The sequence below is a fragment of the Balaenoptera musculus genome, chromosome 7 (genome assembly GCF_009873245.2).
Source record: "Balaenoptera musculus isolate JJ_BM4_2016_0621 chromosome 7, mBalMus1.pri.v3, whole genome shotgun sequence".
In the NCBI taxonomy this organism is placed as follows: Eukaryota; Metazoa; Chordata; class Mammalia; order Artiodactyla; family Balaenopteridae; genus Balaenoptera; species Balaenoptera musculus.
In genome coordinates this window covers 48,173,376-48,188,425 of record NC_045791.1, presented here as the reverse complement: position 1 = coordinate 48,188,425, position 15,050 = coordinate 48,173,376, and the positions used below count along the sequence as shown (strand labels likewise).

The following is a 15,050-nucleotide window of genomic DNA, read 5'->3' as shown; positions in this document are numbered from 1 at the left end:
TGATTGACTTGGTGTTCTCTGTTGTTTTTTCTCCCAGAACTCGAGGAGTCCAGGCAAAAATGTCCACCTTGGTGGTACAGATTTGCACACACATTCTTGATCTGGAATTGCTCTCCATATTGGATAAAATTCAAAAAACTTATCTATTTTATTGTAATGGATCCTTTTGTAGATCTTGCTATTACCATTTGCATAGTTTTAAACACACTGTTCATGGCTATGGAACATCACCCAATGACTGATGAATTCAAGAACGTGCTCACTGTGGGAAATTTGGTAAGTCTCTTAATTTGGGTTGTGTTCCCAGAGCTGCTCTCTTTGTTTGTCATGACTGTCGTTTCTTTTTTTGAAGTCAGATGAATATTTAGCTAGGTAATTAGGCATCTCCAGAACTCACAGTATGAATCATTGTACAGAGTCAAGTTTCTGGTGATAGTTACTATTTTTAAATAATTTTGCGGTAATGTTGAGGCCTATAAATAACAATACTATTTCCATAACGAGTCACATCTTGGGAGATGATAGTGTGTTCTGTTTTTCTGCTGGCATGTCTCTTAGCAGCAACACTTTGAAAATTTGATACTTCCTTACCCATTTTATAATTACACTGCAGCTTCCTTATGAGTACATACCCTACATGTTTTCAGAAAAGCTATGGATACTTTGTTTTGACATAATAGGTAAAGAACCTAGACCTTTGGAGGTCCAAAGTCCTGAGTTTGAATCCTGGTTTTGCCTCTTACTGGTTTTATGACCTTGGGAAAATGTTTTAATGTCTGTAATCTTTAATTTTCTCATTTATGTAATTATAATACTTTATAAAATAATAATAATAATTCTTTAATATAATGATAATAATATTTTATATATCATATTATTGAGAGGAATAAACACTTTCTACTTATCAGCCTGGCATATAGTAAGTACTCAACAAATCAAACCTATTGTCATCACCATCATCATCATCGTCACCATCATCTTCATCATCACCATCATGCTTTCAATGAATCAGCAGAAACAAGCCTTAAGAACAAGAATATTTGGAAACCAGAATGATTAAACTGGACACAGAAGACATAAGGGCAGACTAGAAGGATTCTAGTAGGAAAGTTGATGCTCTTTAATGTGCAGTGTTGATCACACTCAAGTTAATTAATGCCTTATGGCAAATAGAAAGTGCTAGTTTCCAACAATCTGCATGAATCAGGCAGAAGTACTATTTCACAACCAAAGGGTCCCAACTTATGACTCTTCATAAATCATGAAAAACTCTGGATGTCTTTGCAAATGTCTGTATAAGATAATTTTACTTTTGCCGTGGTCCCAAACCAATTGATCTTTGAAGTCAAAGAGTGTTTCTGAGTTGATCATCTCTCCAAAATTTCTTATGAATATTCCCAGTCAGGATGTTTAAAACTCATGTGCTCTAAGTTAGCATTCTTCTTTCTTTCTATTCCTCACTGGAAAAAGGCAGGACTATTTAATCTAGTTTCTAATTGTTGGTAGAGGTCCAGATGATGAAAATCAGTACCTTCTCACTGACTTGACTGCATCACTGTGAATCCAAAAAAGACTCACCATGTTTCTTGTCTATAACTACAATCCCAAGTCTGGGTGCTCCCTGCTAGTCTTCTTGATGCTGCATTATTTTAAAAATGACTCGCACAGTTATAGAGCTAACTATTTCCCTTTGAACCTTCTTTGCTCAGTTTTTTTGAATCAAATTGTACCCGAATGATTCATAAGTCTTTCACTGTTGCCTTTTTAAATGAGTCCTTTGATGCCATGTCATGAATTAATGATGTTTTGTGATGCACTTTTGTGTCAAAGCTTTGGAAGTCTTACTTTAGCTGCTACTGTATCAATTAAATACTTTTTCCTTTTCTACTGATAAATCTTTAAAGAGTGAGTCAACTTGTTCCTTATTACCCTAAGAGTAGTCAGACCAGAAAAAAAGACTGGTTCAAAATTTTTGTATCAGTCTGTTTCCTTTATATTATCTTCCAGGATAACTTGTTGACCCACAAAACTTGTTTTGCAAAGATTGCCTGTGTTAATTTTCAAAGGTTTAATTTATCTGAAATTTTAGTATGCTTTTCTATGATGCTGTCTAAAGGTGATGAGAGCTGATAGGTGAGTTAGAGCTTCATAACCCTTCGATGCTTGTATTAGAGCTATAGGACTAGTGATATTTAGTTTGTAGGATTGAATGAAATAATATGTTTATAAAGTATCTAGCACATTGTCTGAAACACAGTAAATGCTAAACATGTCATTATTATCATTAGCTTGATTCCATACCTTCTAATAATACTAGAAAAATATTATATTTTTCATGTAGGTCTTTACTGGCATCTTTGCAGCTGAAATGGTTTTAAAACTAATTGCCATGGATCCATATGAGTACTTCCAAGTAGGATGGAATATTTTTGACAGTCTTATTGTGACTTTAAGCTTAGTGGAGCTTTTTCTAGCAGATGTGGAAGGATTGTCAGTTCTACGATCATTCAGACTGGTAAATATAGACCAACCTTACCATTATATTCTATATATAAAGGGGTGTTTCTTTGGTTTTGCATTATTATTATTTAAAACTTTTGGAGGTTTGAATCAAAAGACAAGATTAGGTCTCAGTATCTAGTAAAATAAAGCCCATTCAGTAACAAATGCACTTAGAGCTCAAAATCACACAGATATCTTAATTTTAGGATCTTGAAGACATATTCAGTTGTATGCTAGTATAATGGTAGCGCGATGATTTATATCGCAATAAGCTTATGGTTTATAGAATTTCAACCATTATAATATGTTCATTACTTTGTGGATTTGATAATTAAAGATTATAGCCTCAAAATTGTTCTCTGATATCAAAAATATTAAAAAGTAAACACTTTCTAATGCTTTTTTCCTCTAACATGTTAGGCTTTCTCCCTATGTCAGCATGAAAAAAATTATGAAAGTATCAGAAAATAGAATTAAGGATAAATTTTCAATTTAAAGGATATAATATCTGATAGAGGTTCTATAACAATCCTGAACTAAAATTACAGTTCCTTCAAAATTTGTGTGGTAATTATATGGTGGCAAGTATAACAAAATAACAGGAATATTGAGAGTAGATGAAAATGAAAAGTAGAAATAATCGATTTTAGCTAGGTAATAATGACAATATTTTAGAACTAAATTTTGGAACAAAATTCAAGATTGGAAACATTGAGAACTTTTTCATAAAAATTAATATTAAGCTTTGTGTTTACTTTTAGCTCCGAGTTTTCAAGTTGGCAAAATCTTGGCCAACACTGAACATGCTGATCAAGATCATTGGTAACTCAGTGGGGGCTCTGGGTAACCTCACCTTGGTGTTGGCCATCATCGTCTTCATTTTTGCCGTGGTTGGCATGCAGCTCTTTGGTAAGAGCTACAAAGAATGTGTCTGTAAGATCAATGAAGACTGCATACTCCCACGCTGGCACATGAATGACTTCTTCCACTCCTTCCTGATTGTGTTCCGAGTGTTGTGTGGAGAGTGGATAGAGACCATGTGGGACTGCATGGAGGTCGCCGGTCAAGCCATGTGCCTTATTGTTTACATGATGGTCATGGTCATTGGAAACCTGGTGGTATGTAATCTGATGTTCATACATTTAAAATTCTCCATAGAAAATTGTTACATGATGATATGATCAGTTACTTTTATAATTATAGGATTAATTAGATCTAAAACTATTAATTATAATGGAATATTGACTATTTAAATTCAGTGAAGAACAGAAAAGAAAATGAAATATTGTCTACATTTCTGTGCCAGATAAGCTATATTTATATTTTTCACAATATTTATTTTAATGGAAAGTTTTCTATTCTTTCATTTTGATAGTGATGTCATATGGGTTACATCTGTGGTTTTCATGTCTCTTAAGTGTTGATTCAAATGTGAAGCTACACTAGTAAATAGAATATGATTAAATTAACAATAACAAAAATGAAGTTATAATGGAACAAGGCAAATGGAAGGACTAGTCCTGCTCTGTTAAAGTCACATATAAGACTAGCACCTATAACAAGTTATCAGCAAACAATATGGCCCATGGGCCAAATCCCACACACTGCTTGTTTTTGCATGGCCCTGCAAAACTGAAATGTTTTTTACATTTTTAAATTGTTAAAAAAATATAAAGAAAAATATTTTTTGGCACATGGAAATTATATGAAATTCAAATTTGAGTTTCCATAAGCAAAATTTATTGAAACACGGACATGCTCATTCATTTACATATTGTCTTCGGCTGTTTTACTCTACACAAACAGGTCTGAGTAGTCTCCATAGAGATTCTTTGTCCTACAAAACCTAAATAATTTATTATCTGGCCCTTTTACAGAAAAAGTTTGCCCACCACTGCTCTATAGCATCTCTTTTACAAGTGATCTGCTTCTCCATTAGTGTTTTCCTAGCTTGTACGCCTTCACTGTTTGTTTCCTTCTTTCTTATACGTACCTGTTGGTAGGAATTTTCAAGCTTAGAGGCAGGAGATAATTGGGATAAGATGCTCTTCAATGACTCAATTCAGTTTTCAAAGCCACCATGTTGGTTTGGTTTAGTTGGTCAACCTAGCATCAGACTCTTCATCAGGTATCCCAGGAGGTTGTCTGTGATAACAGCCATATGGTTAGTACCTTCACTTCCCACTGGCTTAAAAATAAGTTGCTCATTTTTTTTGTCCTTGCAGCCCACATGCCAACTTGAAAGTTGCTAACAGAGTAGACTTAAATGTTCTCACCACAAAAAAATAATGGTAATTATGAGACGTGATGGAGGTGTTCCCTAATATATAAGGATATCAAATCAACATGTTGTACACTTTAAACTTACACAGTGTTGTATGGCAATTATCTCTCAATAAAGCTGGAAAAATGAAATCTAATTACAAATTTGAAGGAAAAAAAGAAATCTATTAACATTTGCATTGATTAGGGAGACTAAAGGGTAAAATGAGCCCTTGGCTTCCCATCAACATTCCTATTAAAACATATACATAAACAAACATACATTTCATAGTGCAATATATTTTTCATTGACAATAAAAACCAAAATGAAAATAACCAATTCAGAATTCCTTAATGATTCATCAAATTGTTTTCTATGCTTTTCTCTTTCCCCTCCCTCTCGGATTCTTCTCTTAAACTAGACATATTAACACAGACATTTTTAACTTGTGCTTTTCTACTTACATTTCTGAGAAATTGTTTTAGGTGTGACCAAAATCAGGGGTGAGTCCCTTTTCCTCAGTTTGGTCTAATTTTGATTGTTTAAATATGAGGTAGATGTTTTTGGCCATGAAGAGACTTAAATGAAAGATTATTTCAATTATCTTTTTGTTTTTTATGTAAAACACTTTTAAAATATGATTTACATATTTTTAGCCCTCTGTAAGAATTCTGTTTTTTTTTTTTCTTTCCACAATGTTCAGTTCACCTGGACCCTTACCTCCAGGAGGAAAAACAGAAATAGTTTGCACACAAACAGAACTTTGCTTCAAGTAGGAGTTGTCTTGACCTGGAGTTGTCCAGGGCCAAAATGATTGGCAGTGAAGCCACCCAATCATAATGCCATTGTCTCATTTGAATTGGGTTCAATGCGCAGGTCTTTTTCTTTGCTTTAAAAGCTTCATTAAGGGACTTCCCTGGCAGTCCAGTGGTTAGGACTCCATGCTTCCACTGCAGGGGGCACGGGTTTGATCCCTGGCCAGGGAACTAAGATCCCGCATGCCACACAGCGCAACCAAAAAAAAAAGCCTCATTAAGTTGCAAGTTGGCAAAATTCTCGGACAGAATATTTTATTACAGGAGCTCTGCAAGTGTTGTATGTTCCATTTGTTGTAATAAGTGACATTTATCTCCTGGGAAAAGTGAACACAGATCTTGGCTTAAGTTACCTTCAGCACAATAGACACTAGTCACAATTTTCTTGTTCTACTTGTTTCTCACAGGTAACAAATATCAAAGGTAATGTTAGAAGAGCTATTTAGACCCATAAAAGGGAATTTGGACAAGGGATTCCTGCTGTAGAAAGTAACTTAGGAATGACATCATGGTAATGGTGAGGGAACATTCTCTTTGCTCCTCATGCTAGCCCTTTAAGGGTATGGCTGACCTCTGCTCCCCAGAGTTCACAGAAGCTCAGACATGGAGAGACTGATGAGGACTCTAGCTTCTCCTCTACACCTATCATATGTTCTTATCTATGGGTGAAGAAGTTCAGGGCTCTTCATTGCTGGTTTGGATTTTGGCCTGTATTTCAGAAAACTGCACTTATTTTCGTTTTTATTTCCTGTCTCCCTTTTTCTCCACACCCTATCCCCACCCTGACGTAGGTCCTCAACCTATTTCTTGCTTTATTATTGAGCTCATTTAGTTCAGACAATCTTACAGCAATTGAAGAAGACACTGATGCAAACAACCTCCAGACTGCAGTGGCTAGAATTAAGAAGGGAATAAATTATGTGAAACAAACCTTACGTGAATTTATTCTAAAAGCATTTTCCACAAAGCCAGAGATTTCCAGAGAGATAAGCCGAAAAGAAGATCTAAATTTTAAGAAGGAAAACTACATCTCTAACCACACACTTGCTGAAATGAGCAAGGATCACAATTTTCACAAAGAAAAAGATAAAACCAGTGGTTTTGGAAACAGCATGGACAAATACTTGGTGGAAGAAAGTGATTGTCAATCATTTATTCATAATCCCAGCCTCACAGTGACAGTGCCAATTGCACCTGGGGAATCTGATTTGGAATTTATGAATACTGAGGAACTTAGCAGTGATTCAGATAGTGAATACAGCAAAGGGGTAAGATTGTTTTATACGCATTTTGTTTCATGTTATTAACTAGTACGAAATGAGTTAAAATTTCAGATTTTTGCTGTCCTAAGTTTATTCTAATATTGCATACTACTGAGTAGTTTGTGTGTATGTGAATTTATACTGTAGCTTCCTGAAGGTTCATATGGTAAGGTTTTACTTACTGGTTCTTCATAACTGATATAATCCATTTAGCGAAATTTGAAAGCACCAGGTATCTTTAAGTCTTCCCTTCCTTTATTCCCTGTTTGTTATCAATCCTAAAGTCATATACCATCTCCTTTCACAGTGTCTGTTGAATCCACAGCTCCTGTTCATCACCTTTGCCTTTGCCCTGTCTACTTCTTGCCGAAACCATTCCACGTGTATTCCCATTCCCCACTGGTGTCTCTGCCTCCATTTTCCATCTACTCTAATCCACTTGTTTGATTAATTTTACTTAGGTTCAGTCCTAATCATACTTCTCCTTTGAAGTATCCTTGATCCCCAACGTAGATGTGAATTGTGGACCATACATAAAGCCTTCACACCATGGCCCCAGCCAGCTGACCAGCTGTCTCTCCTGGGCTTGCTAGGGCTCCTGCGCCTGAACCAAGCCATTTTTCTTCTGGGCCACATACACTCACAACCTGCATGATTTTGCTTGGGGTTTCCTTCTTCAGTCAAAATCCTAAACATGTACTTCAAGACATAGCCCTCAGCTTCCTCGTGTGTAAAATTATTAGGCCTTACAGCATAGGGTTAGGTGAGGGTTAAATGAATTAACACATGCGGTATGCTTAGAACAGTACTCAGAACTCAAAAGTCGTAGCTGTTGCATCATTCCTAGTTTCTCTTCAAACAGATATGATCTCATTTTGAACCCCACACAATTTTATGCCTTCTCCTAGACTTATTATTTAGCCTTGTATCTTAATTTTTTTGAGAAATTATTGTATGCATCAAATGGTACTGTAAACTCATTGAAAACGGGAAACTTTTATTAAAACTTTTTTTGTATCCTCCTTCCCCACACTTGGTTGCATATATTCAAAGCATTGTTGAGCTGTATTTTTATTAATATGGAATATAATAATCATAAGTGAGTTTTATCACAAAGCATTTTTATGGCATCTCTTTAAAGTTTTAAGATATCACTTTAAAATATTTTTCCTTTCTTTAGGTCATATTTGAAAGTGTTTGACAGGTATTTCCCAAACATCTTCTATCTTCTTAACCTTATATTAAGACCTATCCTCCATGAATTTATAGTGGATTTTGGAACAAAGATACACAGCTCTGTGTGTGTGTATGTGTGTGTGTTTGTGTGCATGCACACCATACGACCAGTACTAGGTGCAGAGTAAATGCTCAGTACTTACTTATTGAATGAATAGATGATTAAATAAATTATGAGTATATATATTTTAAGTAGCCAAAAAAATTATTTCCAAGATCACAAAGTAAGGAATAAAATATTTTATTTTAAAAATCTTTACATGGAAGAAGTAATCCAAAATTCAAAAGATGTGGTTGTTTTGGCTTGAAGGTAGAAAATTAGATTTCACATACCCCGCTCAGGAACAGTAATCTGCGTCTAGTCTCATGTGAAAAGGAAAACTAATTCAATTACCCATTTCTCTGCCTACAAAGATTAGAGTTGTAAAACCCTAACTGCCTGGCAGACTTTCTGAATAAGCTTGAGATTCTGGGTGTTAAAGCACTTTGGTAGCTTGGTTGAGTTTACCAAATATTGCTTTCATCTTAATATTCGGGAGGAATCATTTCTTACCTGGTCGTTTTTTCTTTGCTCAAAGCCTGTGGCTATCCCTACATGGATCTCCTTAGTCGCTGGCAAAAATCATATTCTTAGTCTGTTGAATTATAACATTGTAAAGGGACTATAATAGACCTGCCCCATTTAGCACCTCATTTCCTAACTGAGAAGGCCATTAAGAGGAAGCGACTTTATCTATAGTTATAAAGCTGGTTCAAGGCAGAGCCAAGACAAGAATCCCAGTCTTGTTATTCATAAGTCTACCTTCCTTCTCCTGTATTTGTCTATTTCAGGGATAAAACCCACATTCCTATTGGGGTTGATACCCAGTTTGTCTCCCCTGGGATACTGAGCCATGCTTCTGAAGAATTTACATACCCTGTGGTATCCAGAGGAAGTTTGTGATGTCATAGTATCCAGCAGTCTTTTATAATTAATGATTTAGTCTATAAACCATTTGGTTACGGAAATAGACTATTTTAACCATCCATAAAGTTACTCTGCCACCTAGCCCATAAATCCTTCCTAAAAAGCGTGAAATTTAGTGCCCTTAAACTGTGTTATCCAAAGACCGTTTGATGGTAACATTTTAATATTCTTAATTACCATTGGGTTTTTTTATGACATTATAGTCATAACTACATGAGAAAAAATACACTTTTTCTATTTCCTATCTGTGGTTTACATGGTATAATATTCAGGAGCTTGAGGCTACCTCATAGGTTGTAATAAGGAATACATAAGCTAGTCTCTTTAAATCATTTAGCACAGTATTTGAGTTGGTAAGCCCTAAAAAAGTGTTAGGTATTGTGTTTGTTACTGAATTCATCATCATTATTAGCCTCTAAAAGTTCAGATTTTAAATTATGGATCTTGAAAGTTTGTCCTTCTTCATAAGACATTTTTCCATGGCATATCTCAAAATGTGTCATCTTGACTACATTCAAACCTACTTGAGTATATACTGGACTTGAGAAGTAATGAAATTTCAAGCTCTACAGGAAACTTGTTAGATAATATTAAGCTGTTGCCAACTGTGACACCCTGTTCTAGAGCCTTTCTCTCCAGTAGCTTGAGATTTAAATGTTCCTAGTTATGACTTGTTGGTTTTACTTTTCAATTTGGACCACTAAAAAAATGCAGATTTCCTTATTCACCTAAAGTGTTTTCTAACGCCCTTCCAGGCTAACCTCCCTGCTCTAATTCCCCTAATCTTCAGCTCTTACTTGAGTTCCCAATTTTTTAACTCCTATGTAACTTTCTTATTTTTCATGCCTCAGATATCTTTGAAATAATGATTCCATGTTCTTGATGAACCTTGCCCAAAGAGGCAAATCATGATTATCCAATGGAAAATAATGCCCAATTGAATATTTGTAAGTTATTTAAGTCTTAAGCACTACCTTGGAGTTTGATGAAAAATGCATCCTCTGGAGATAGAATACTTGCCTTAGATCCTGTATTTAATATTTGCTAATAACTCCATGATCTTGAGCAATTTTTAAAAACCTCTGTTTTTTTCTAGTTTACTTGTATGCAACAGAATTGTAATAAAGATTGAATGATTTAGATAAACAAGTGCCTGTTGGAAAATAAGTGCCCAATTAACAATTATCATGGGTATGATTAGTAGTCATGTACACACTGTAAGTAGCTATTTGCTACAGGTTAAATTTTAGTGTGTAAAGACAAACATAGGAGCTTGTTACAAACGCCTGTTCTGGTCCATATCCTCCAAACTCTCTCTGCCTAAGTCTGGATGCAACCTCAGAATCCTTACCAGCAGGGTTCCCAGGGGCCACTGTGCTGGATTGAGTTTGCATAGGAAGTGAACCTAAATTCATCCCTGGTTTATTTTTTTCCTTTTTTTTTTTTTTTGGCCACGCTGCACAGCATGCGGAACTTCCCTGACCAGGGATTGAACCTGTGCCCCTTGCAGTGGAAGTGCGGAGTCTTAACCACTGGACCACCAGGGAAGTCCCATTCCTGGTTTATTTTGATCCAGGTTTCTGAGAAATCATTTTCTTTATTCAGAGGCTGGGGTATTTTCCACTTTTACCTGTTTAAGAATCTGCATTTTGAACAGGGGGAAAGAATATCTTTGACCTTTGACACCTTTCCCTCTTTCCCTTTCGCCATCCAAAAAAACAAATCCACCCTCTCTTTCATGTCCTAGCATCCTTTTTTTCCCATTGTAGTTTATGGAGACTTTCTGTCCTCTTCTAGTGTCGGCTCTCAGATAGGCAGGTTTCCATGTTCTGATAGACAGATATACACTCCAGATTGAAGTCAAAATATTTTGTAATCAAACAGCTTACCAGCAAATGACCAAAGAGATGAGTTCAAATAAGGCGTTGAGTAAATTATCTTAAAGAGTTTTGAGGCAATAATTGGCAATAGAACATCAGCATTTCTCTGAAGATAGAGTCTGTCTCAGAATCGAGAAAGACGTACTGTCATCTCAAGGGGACCCATGAGAGTGAGACTCCTGTCACTGCATCTCAGAATACACTCTGAACTGATGGCCCCTCTCAGAATCAGCCTCCACCTGAGGCAGCCCTCTAAGCCCTAGGCAAACATTAACACACTGCAGATTTTCACCATTAACAATGAAGTGCTTCATTATTATGAGCCTCAAATGAAGCATGAAATGCACCCATTCATTCAATAAATATTTATTGAGATCTTCTATGCTCCAGGCACTGTGCTAACAGCTGCTTAGAGAAAAAAAAAAAAAATTTTTTTTTTCACCCAGCTGCAGTAATTCAATGTGATTGGTGTCTGGCTTAACTAAATTCTTAAGAAGTGTAGTTTTTTTCTCTTTTTTAAATCATGCCAAATCTCAAAATTGAAAGTTCTAAAAAACTAAACTAATAAATTTTTTTAAATGGAGAGCTCTTTCTTGGAGAGTTAAAGAGACCCTTTGTTTTCAGTTATTACAGATAACTTATTTCTTTCTTTAAAGATAAAAAAAGAGCCATTTTACAGAATTGTGATGTTGATTTGAAAGTATATGTACATTTGGGGGAAAAACGTTAAATTTACCCAGTTTACTTCTCCACATATTTTAAAACGTAACAGCCTCCTGTGATTTTGGAGTGGTTAAACTCTGACAGCTTTCAGAGAAGCTACTCGCTGTGAATCTAATACCCCAAATCTTCTTTACTGCTCTTTTGACAAATGTATCTATTATCAAGCCTGGCTTAAGTGAATTTGCTCCTGTTGTGTACTCAGCAGAAAGGAAAACATCCTGTGTAAAATTTTCAGCACAGAAAGATCCCCTATTCATTCCTCCTCCAGTCAAATACAGAAACTTTACTCAGCTTTACTCAGTAGTTCTTTAGTGTTTTGAAACATTGTCTCCAAGTTGTGATGGAGCTAGCTGAGGTCCTTGAAGAAAGGAAATCAATGAAACCTTCAAATTTTACGCAATCAAACTTCTCACCTTCAACAGAGTGTCATTTAAAACACTGCAAACACAGTTATGCAAAATTTTTGTTCTTAAAGGAAGTAAAGTCCATTCACTTTGATCATTGTGAGAGAAAAAAATTGTGAAGGAATACATGAGTACATGTTCAGTAAACTGTGGCTATTCATTGTTTCAGCTCACGTTTCCTAAGCACCTGCTTTTTGCCTTATGCCTGCTGGACACTAGAAAGATGTCATTGGTGTACTCATTTCCTCAGTAGCTGTAGGCTCAGGGTCTTCTTGCTCTCTGGCACTGTCTTAAGTGATAAAGAGTAAAGCAAGGTCCCTGCCTTTGAGGAGAAACACGTATGGAAATCAGAAATTATAATTAAACATATAAAAAAGAATTAAAACAGATTTTTAGAAAAAATATTGAAGCAGGATAAAGATATGGTTAATAATCTTGAAAATAAACTGGAACACTTCACAGTGGAGATGGCACTTGAAGCGGATTTTATGGTAAAAAGAGAATTCATCAGGAAAGAGAGAGAATGAAAGAGAGGGAGCGGGAAGAGAGGGGGAGGAAGGGAGGGAGACAGAGACAGAGAGAGACAGAGACACCCTTCTGGTAGGTGTAATGGGCCTAGCATGTGTGGAAGCATCCAGGTGCACAAAAGCCCATTAAATACACATGAGGATGGCCTGCTGGGAAGTAGTAAGTGGCAGAGGTAAATTGGAGCCAGATAGTAAATGGCTTGACTTAACCATGGGCGAGAGATTGAAATAGGTTTCTTTTTATTTAACAGAAAGAGGAAACTCTGTCTTGTTATACTTTGTTGTTAGCAAACCTCTACTTTTAAAGAAAGTTTGGTTGGGGGCGTAACAAAGGGGAGAGGATGAAAGGCTATTGCAGCCATCCGAAGCACACTTGATGAGGGCTCAATCTAAGGGAGTGATGGTGGCACGTGGGATAATGGTAAGACACTGCGATTTAAAAAATAAGGGCTCAGGGTCTGGATATGTGAGTTGTGAGCTGTTTCAAAGGGTATATTCATTTCCTGTGGCTGTCATAACAGAGTATCACAAACTTGGGGCTTTATACAACAGAACTGTATTCTTAGATAGTTCCAGAGGCTGTAAATCTGTAATGGAGGTGTAGGCAGGGCCATGCTCTCTGCAGGCTCTAGGGAGGATCCTACCTCGCTTCTTCCTAGCTTCTGGTGGTGGTACTTCATCCTTGGCCTCCCATGTGTAGCAGCTGCATCACTCTGATCTTCGCTTCTGTTGTCACATGGAGTTCTCCCTATCTGTCTCTGTCTTTTCATTTTATAAAGACACTAATTATGTTAGATTAGGGCCCACCCTAGTGAATTCCTCTCAATTTGACTACATCTGCAAAGACCCTATTTCCACATAAGGTCATATTCAGAGGTACCAGGCATTAGGACTTCAACATATCTTTTTTTGGGAGATACAAATTAACTCATAATCAAAAGTTTTGGCTTAGACGACTGGATGGATATTGATGCTATTAAAAATATACGGGGTGGGGGGAGGGAAGAAAACTTGGGGGGTAAGATAGAGACAGAGTTTAATTTGGGGACATCTTAATTGTGAGCTATGTGCAGGATAGCTAAGTGATGGTGAACAGTAGGTAATTGGAGGTTTTAAGAAGATAAGTCAGAGTTGTAAACAGGTTGGAATTTTGTATGTTAATTTTGAGGTCAGGTTCCCTGGGAAACCAACTCTGAGTAGTGTTCTCAGGTTCAGCACCTAACACCTGTAAGAAGTGAGGGAAGCGAGATGATTGCCCAGAGGGAGAAGCTGAAATGCTCTGCAGTTGCAGCAGAGGCCTCAGCTGACCCTGTAGGCACCTCCGGCACTGGAATGACCCTTTGGAGTAGTCCCAAGTTGAAGCAAGGGGTCAGGACTTTGTGTGGTCCACGCCAGTCCGTCACTGGATACAGGCTCTCCCTCCACTCTTCCAGGCCAGGGGAGGGGATGTAACCTTGAGTAAGGCAGCTTCCTTCTGTATTTCAATTCCCAGAGAGGGACTCAGCTGCAAGCCCTCAGCTGCCAACACTCCTAGCAGGTGGAAGAATGAGTGGCGTGTCTGAAAGGGGGACTGGGGCAGTGCACCACAGCATCCACTGCAGTACAGGGACCTTAGAAAGGACGAGGACAAGTGATCAACTCAGCACTTGAGAAGTGGACACAGGAAAGCACCAAAGAGACCAAGGAGAAAATGTATACATTAGCCACTTTCATATAAGCTATATAACTTTCCTCCTTAAAACAACCCAGGAAAGTGGATAATATTAATCTATATTTACAGATGACTAAGATGCTAAAAGATTAAGAAATGATGCTGGTTAGTCACTGATGTTTCTAGGGGTCTTTTAAAATTTGAGCTCCAAGCTTTAACTACCATAATACATATCATAGAAAGGCAAGAGAGTGGATAGGAATATAATTATTTTCTGTTATATCTCTGTAATGTTGCAATTCAGGATCAAATTTTCCGTTCTAATGGTATTGTGCATTTGCTGATTCGTGTTCAGTGTCTAATCCTCCTTAATGTTAATTTATTAGCTTATAGTTTACTTTGATAATAGAGCAGAGCAAAGTACAGTCCGTAAGAGAATAATAAACCAGTCCATTGAGGATGTATTAAGTAAGCGGTTATATCAGGTCGAAGGCACATGAAAAGAGGTGGCACCTAAGCTAGACCTTAAAGGATGGAGATCATTTCATTGTGTGAATGTGGTGGAGAAGGAAATCCCAGGCAGAGGAACAAACATTCATGTTGTTCATCTGATTCACTCATTCATTTATCCATCCACCTATTCATCTATTCAGCATTCAATTTTTGAAAGCCATCATCTTTGGAGAAACTTAAATGTGCTTACTTGTTATTAAATTCACTCCTTTTATTGATTTTATAAAAAGTTGTTTAAGTATTTGCAGTCATCAAGGTTAAATATTTTATTTATTTTTAATATATGGTGGTTTTAATTACATTGTTG

The 15,050-nt window shown here is 36.7% G+C and overlaps 1 protein-coding gene across 3 annotated transcripts in view; it reads left to right on the top strand.

Annotated features, from left to right (window-relative positions):
- SCN9A (sodium voltage-gated channel alpha subunit 9) overlaps nucleotides 1–15,050 on the top strand; it is an 85,580-nt gene that overhangs the window by 26,722 nt on the left and 43,808 nt on the right. For all 3 annotated transcript variants that reach the window (XM_036859014.1, XM_036859013.1, XM_036859011.1), the window contains exons 13-16: nucleotides 38–276; nucleotides 2,342–2,515; nucleotides 3,264–3,620; nucleotides 6,372–6,848. In XM_036859014.1, coding sequence (XP_036714909.1) covers nucleotides 38–276; nucleotides 2,342–2,515; nucleotides 3,264–3,620; nucleotides 6,372–6,848 — 1,247 coding nt within the window. The remainder of the gene's footprint in view (nucleotides 1–37; nucleotides 277–2,341; nucleotides 2,516–3,263; nucleotides 3,621–6,371; nucleotides 6,849–15,050) is intronic.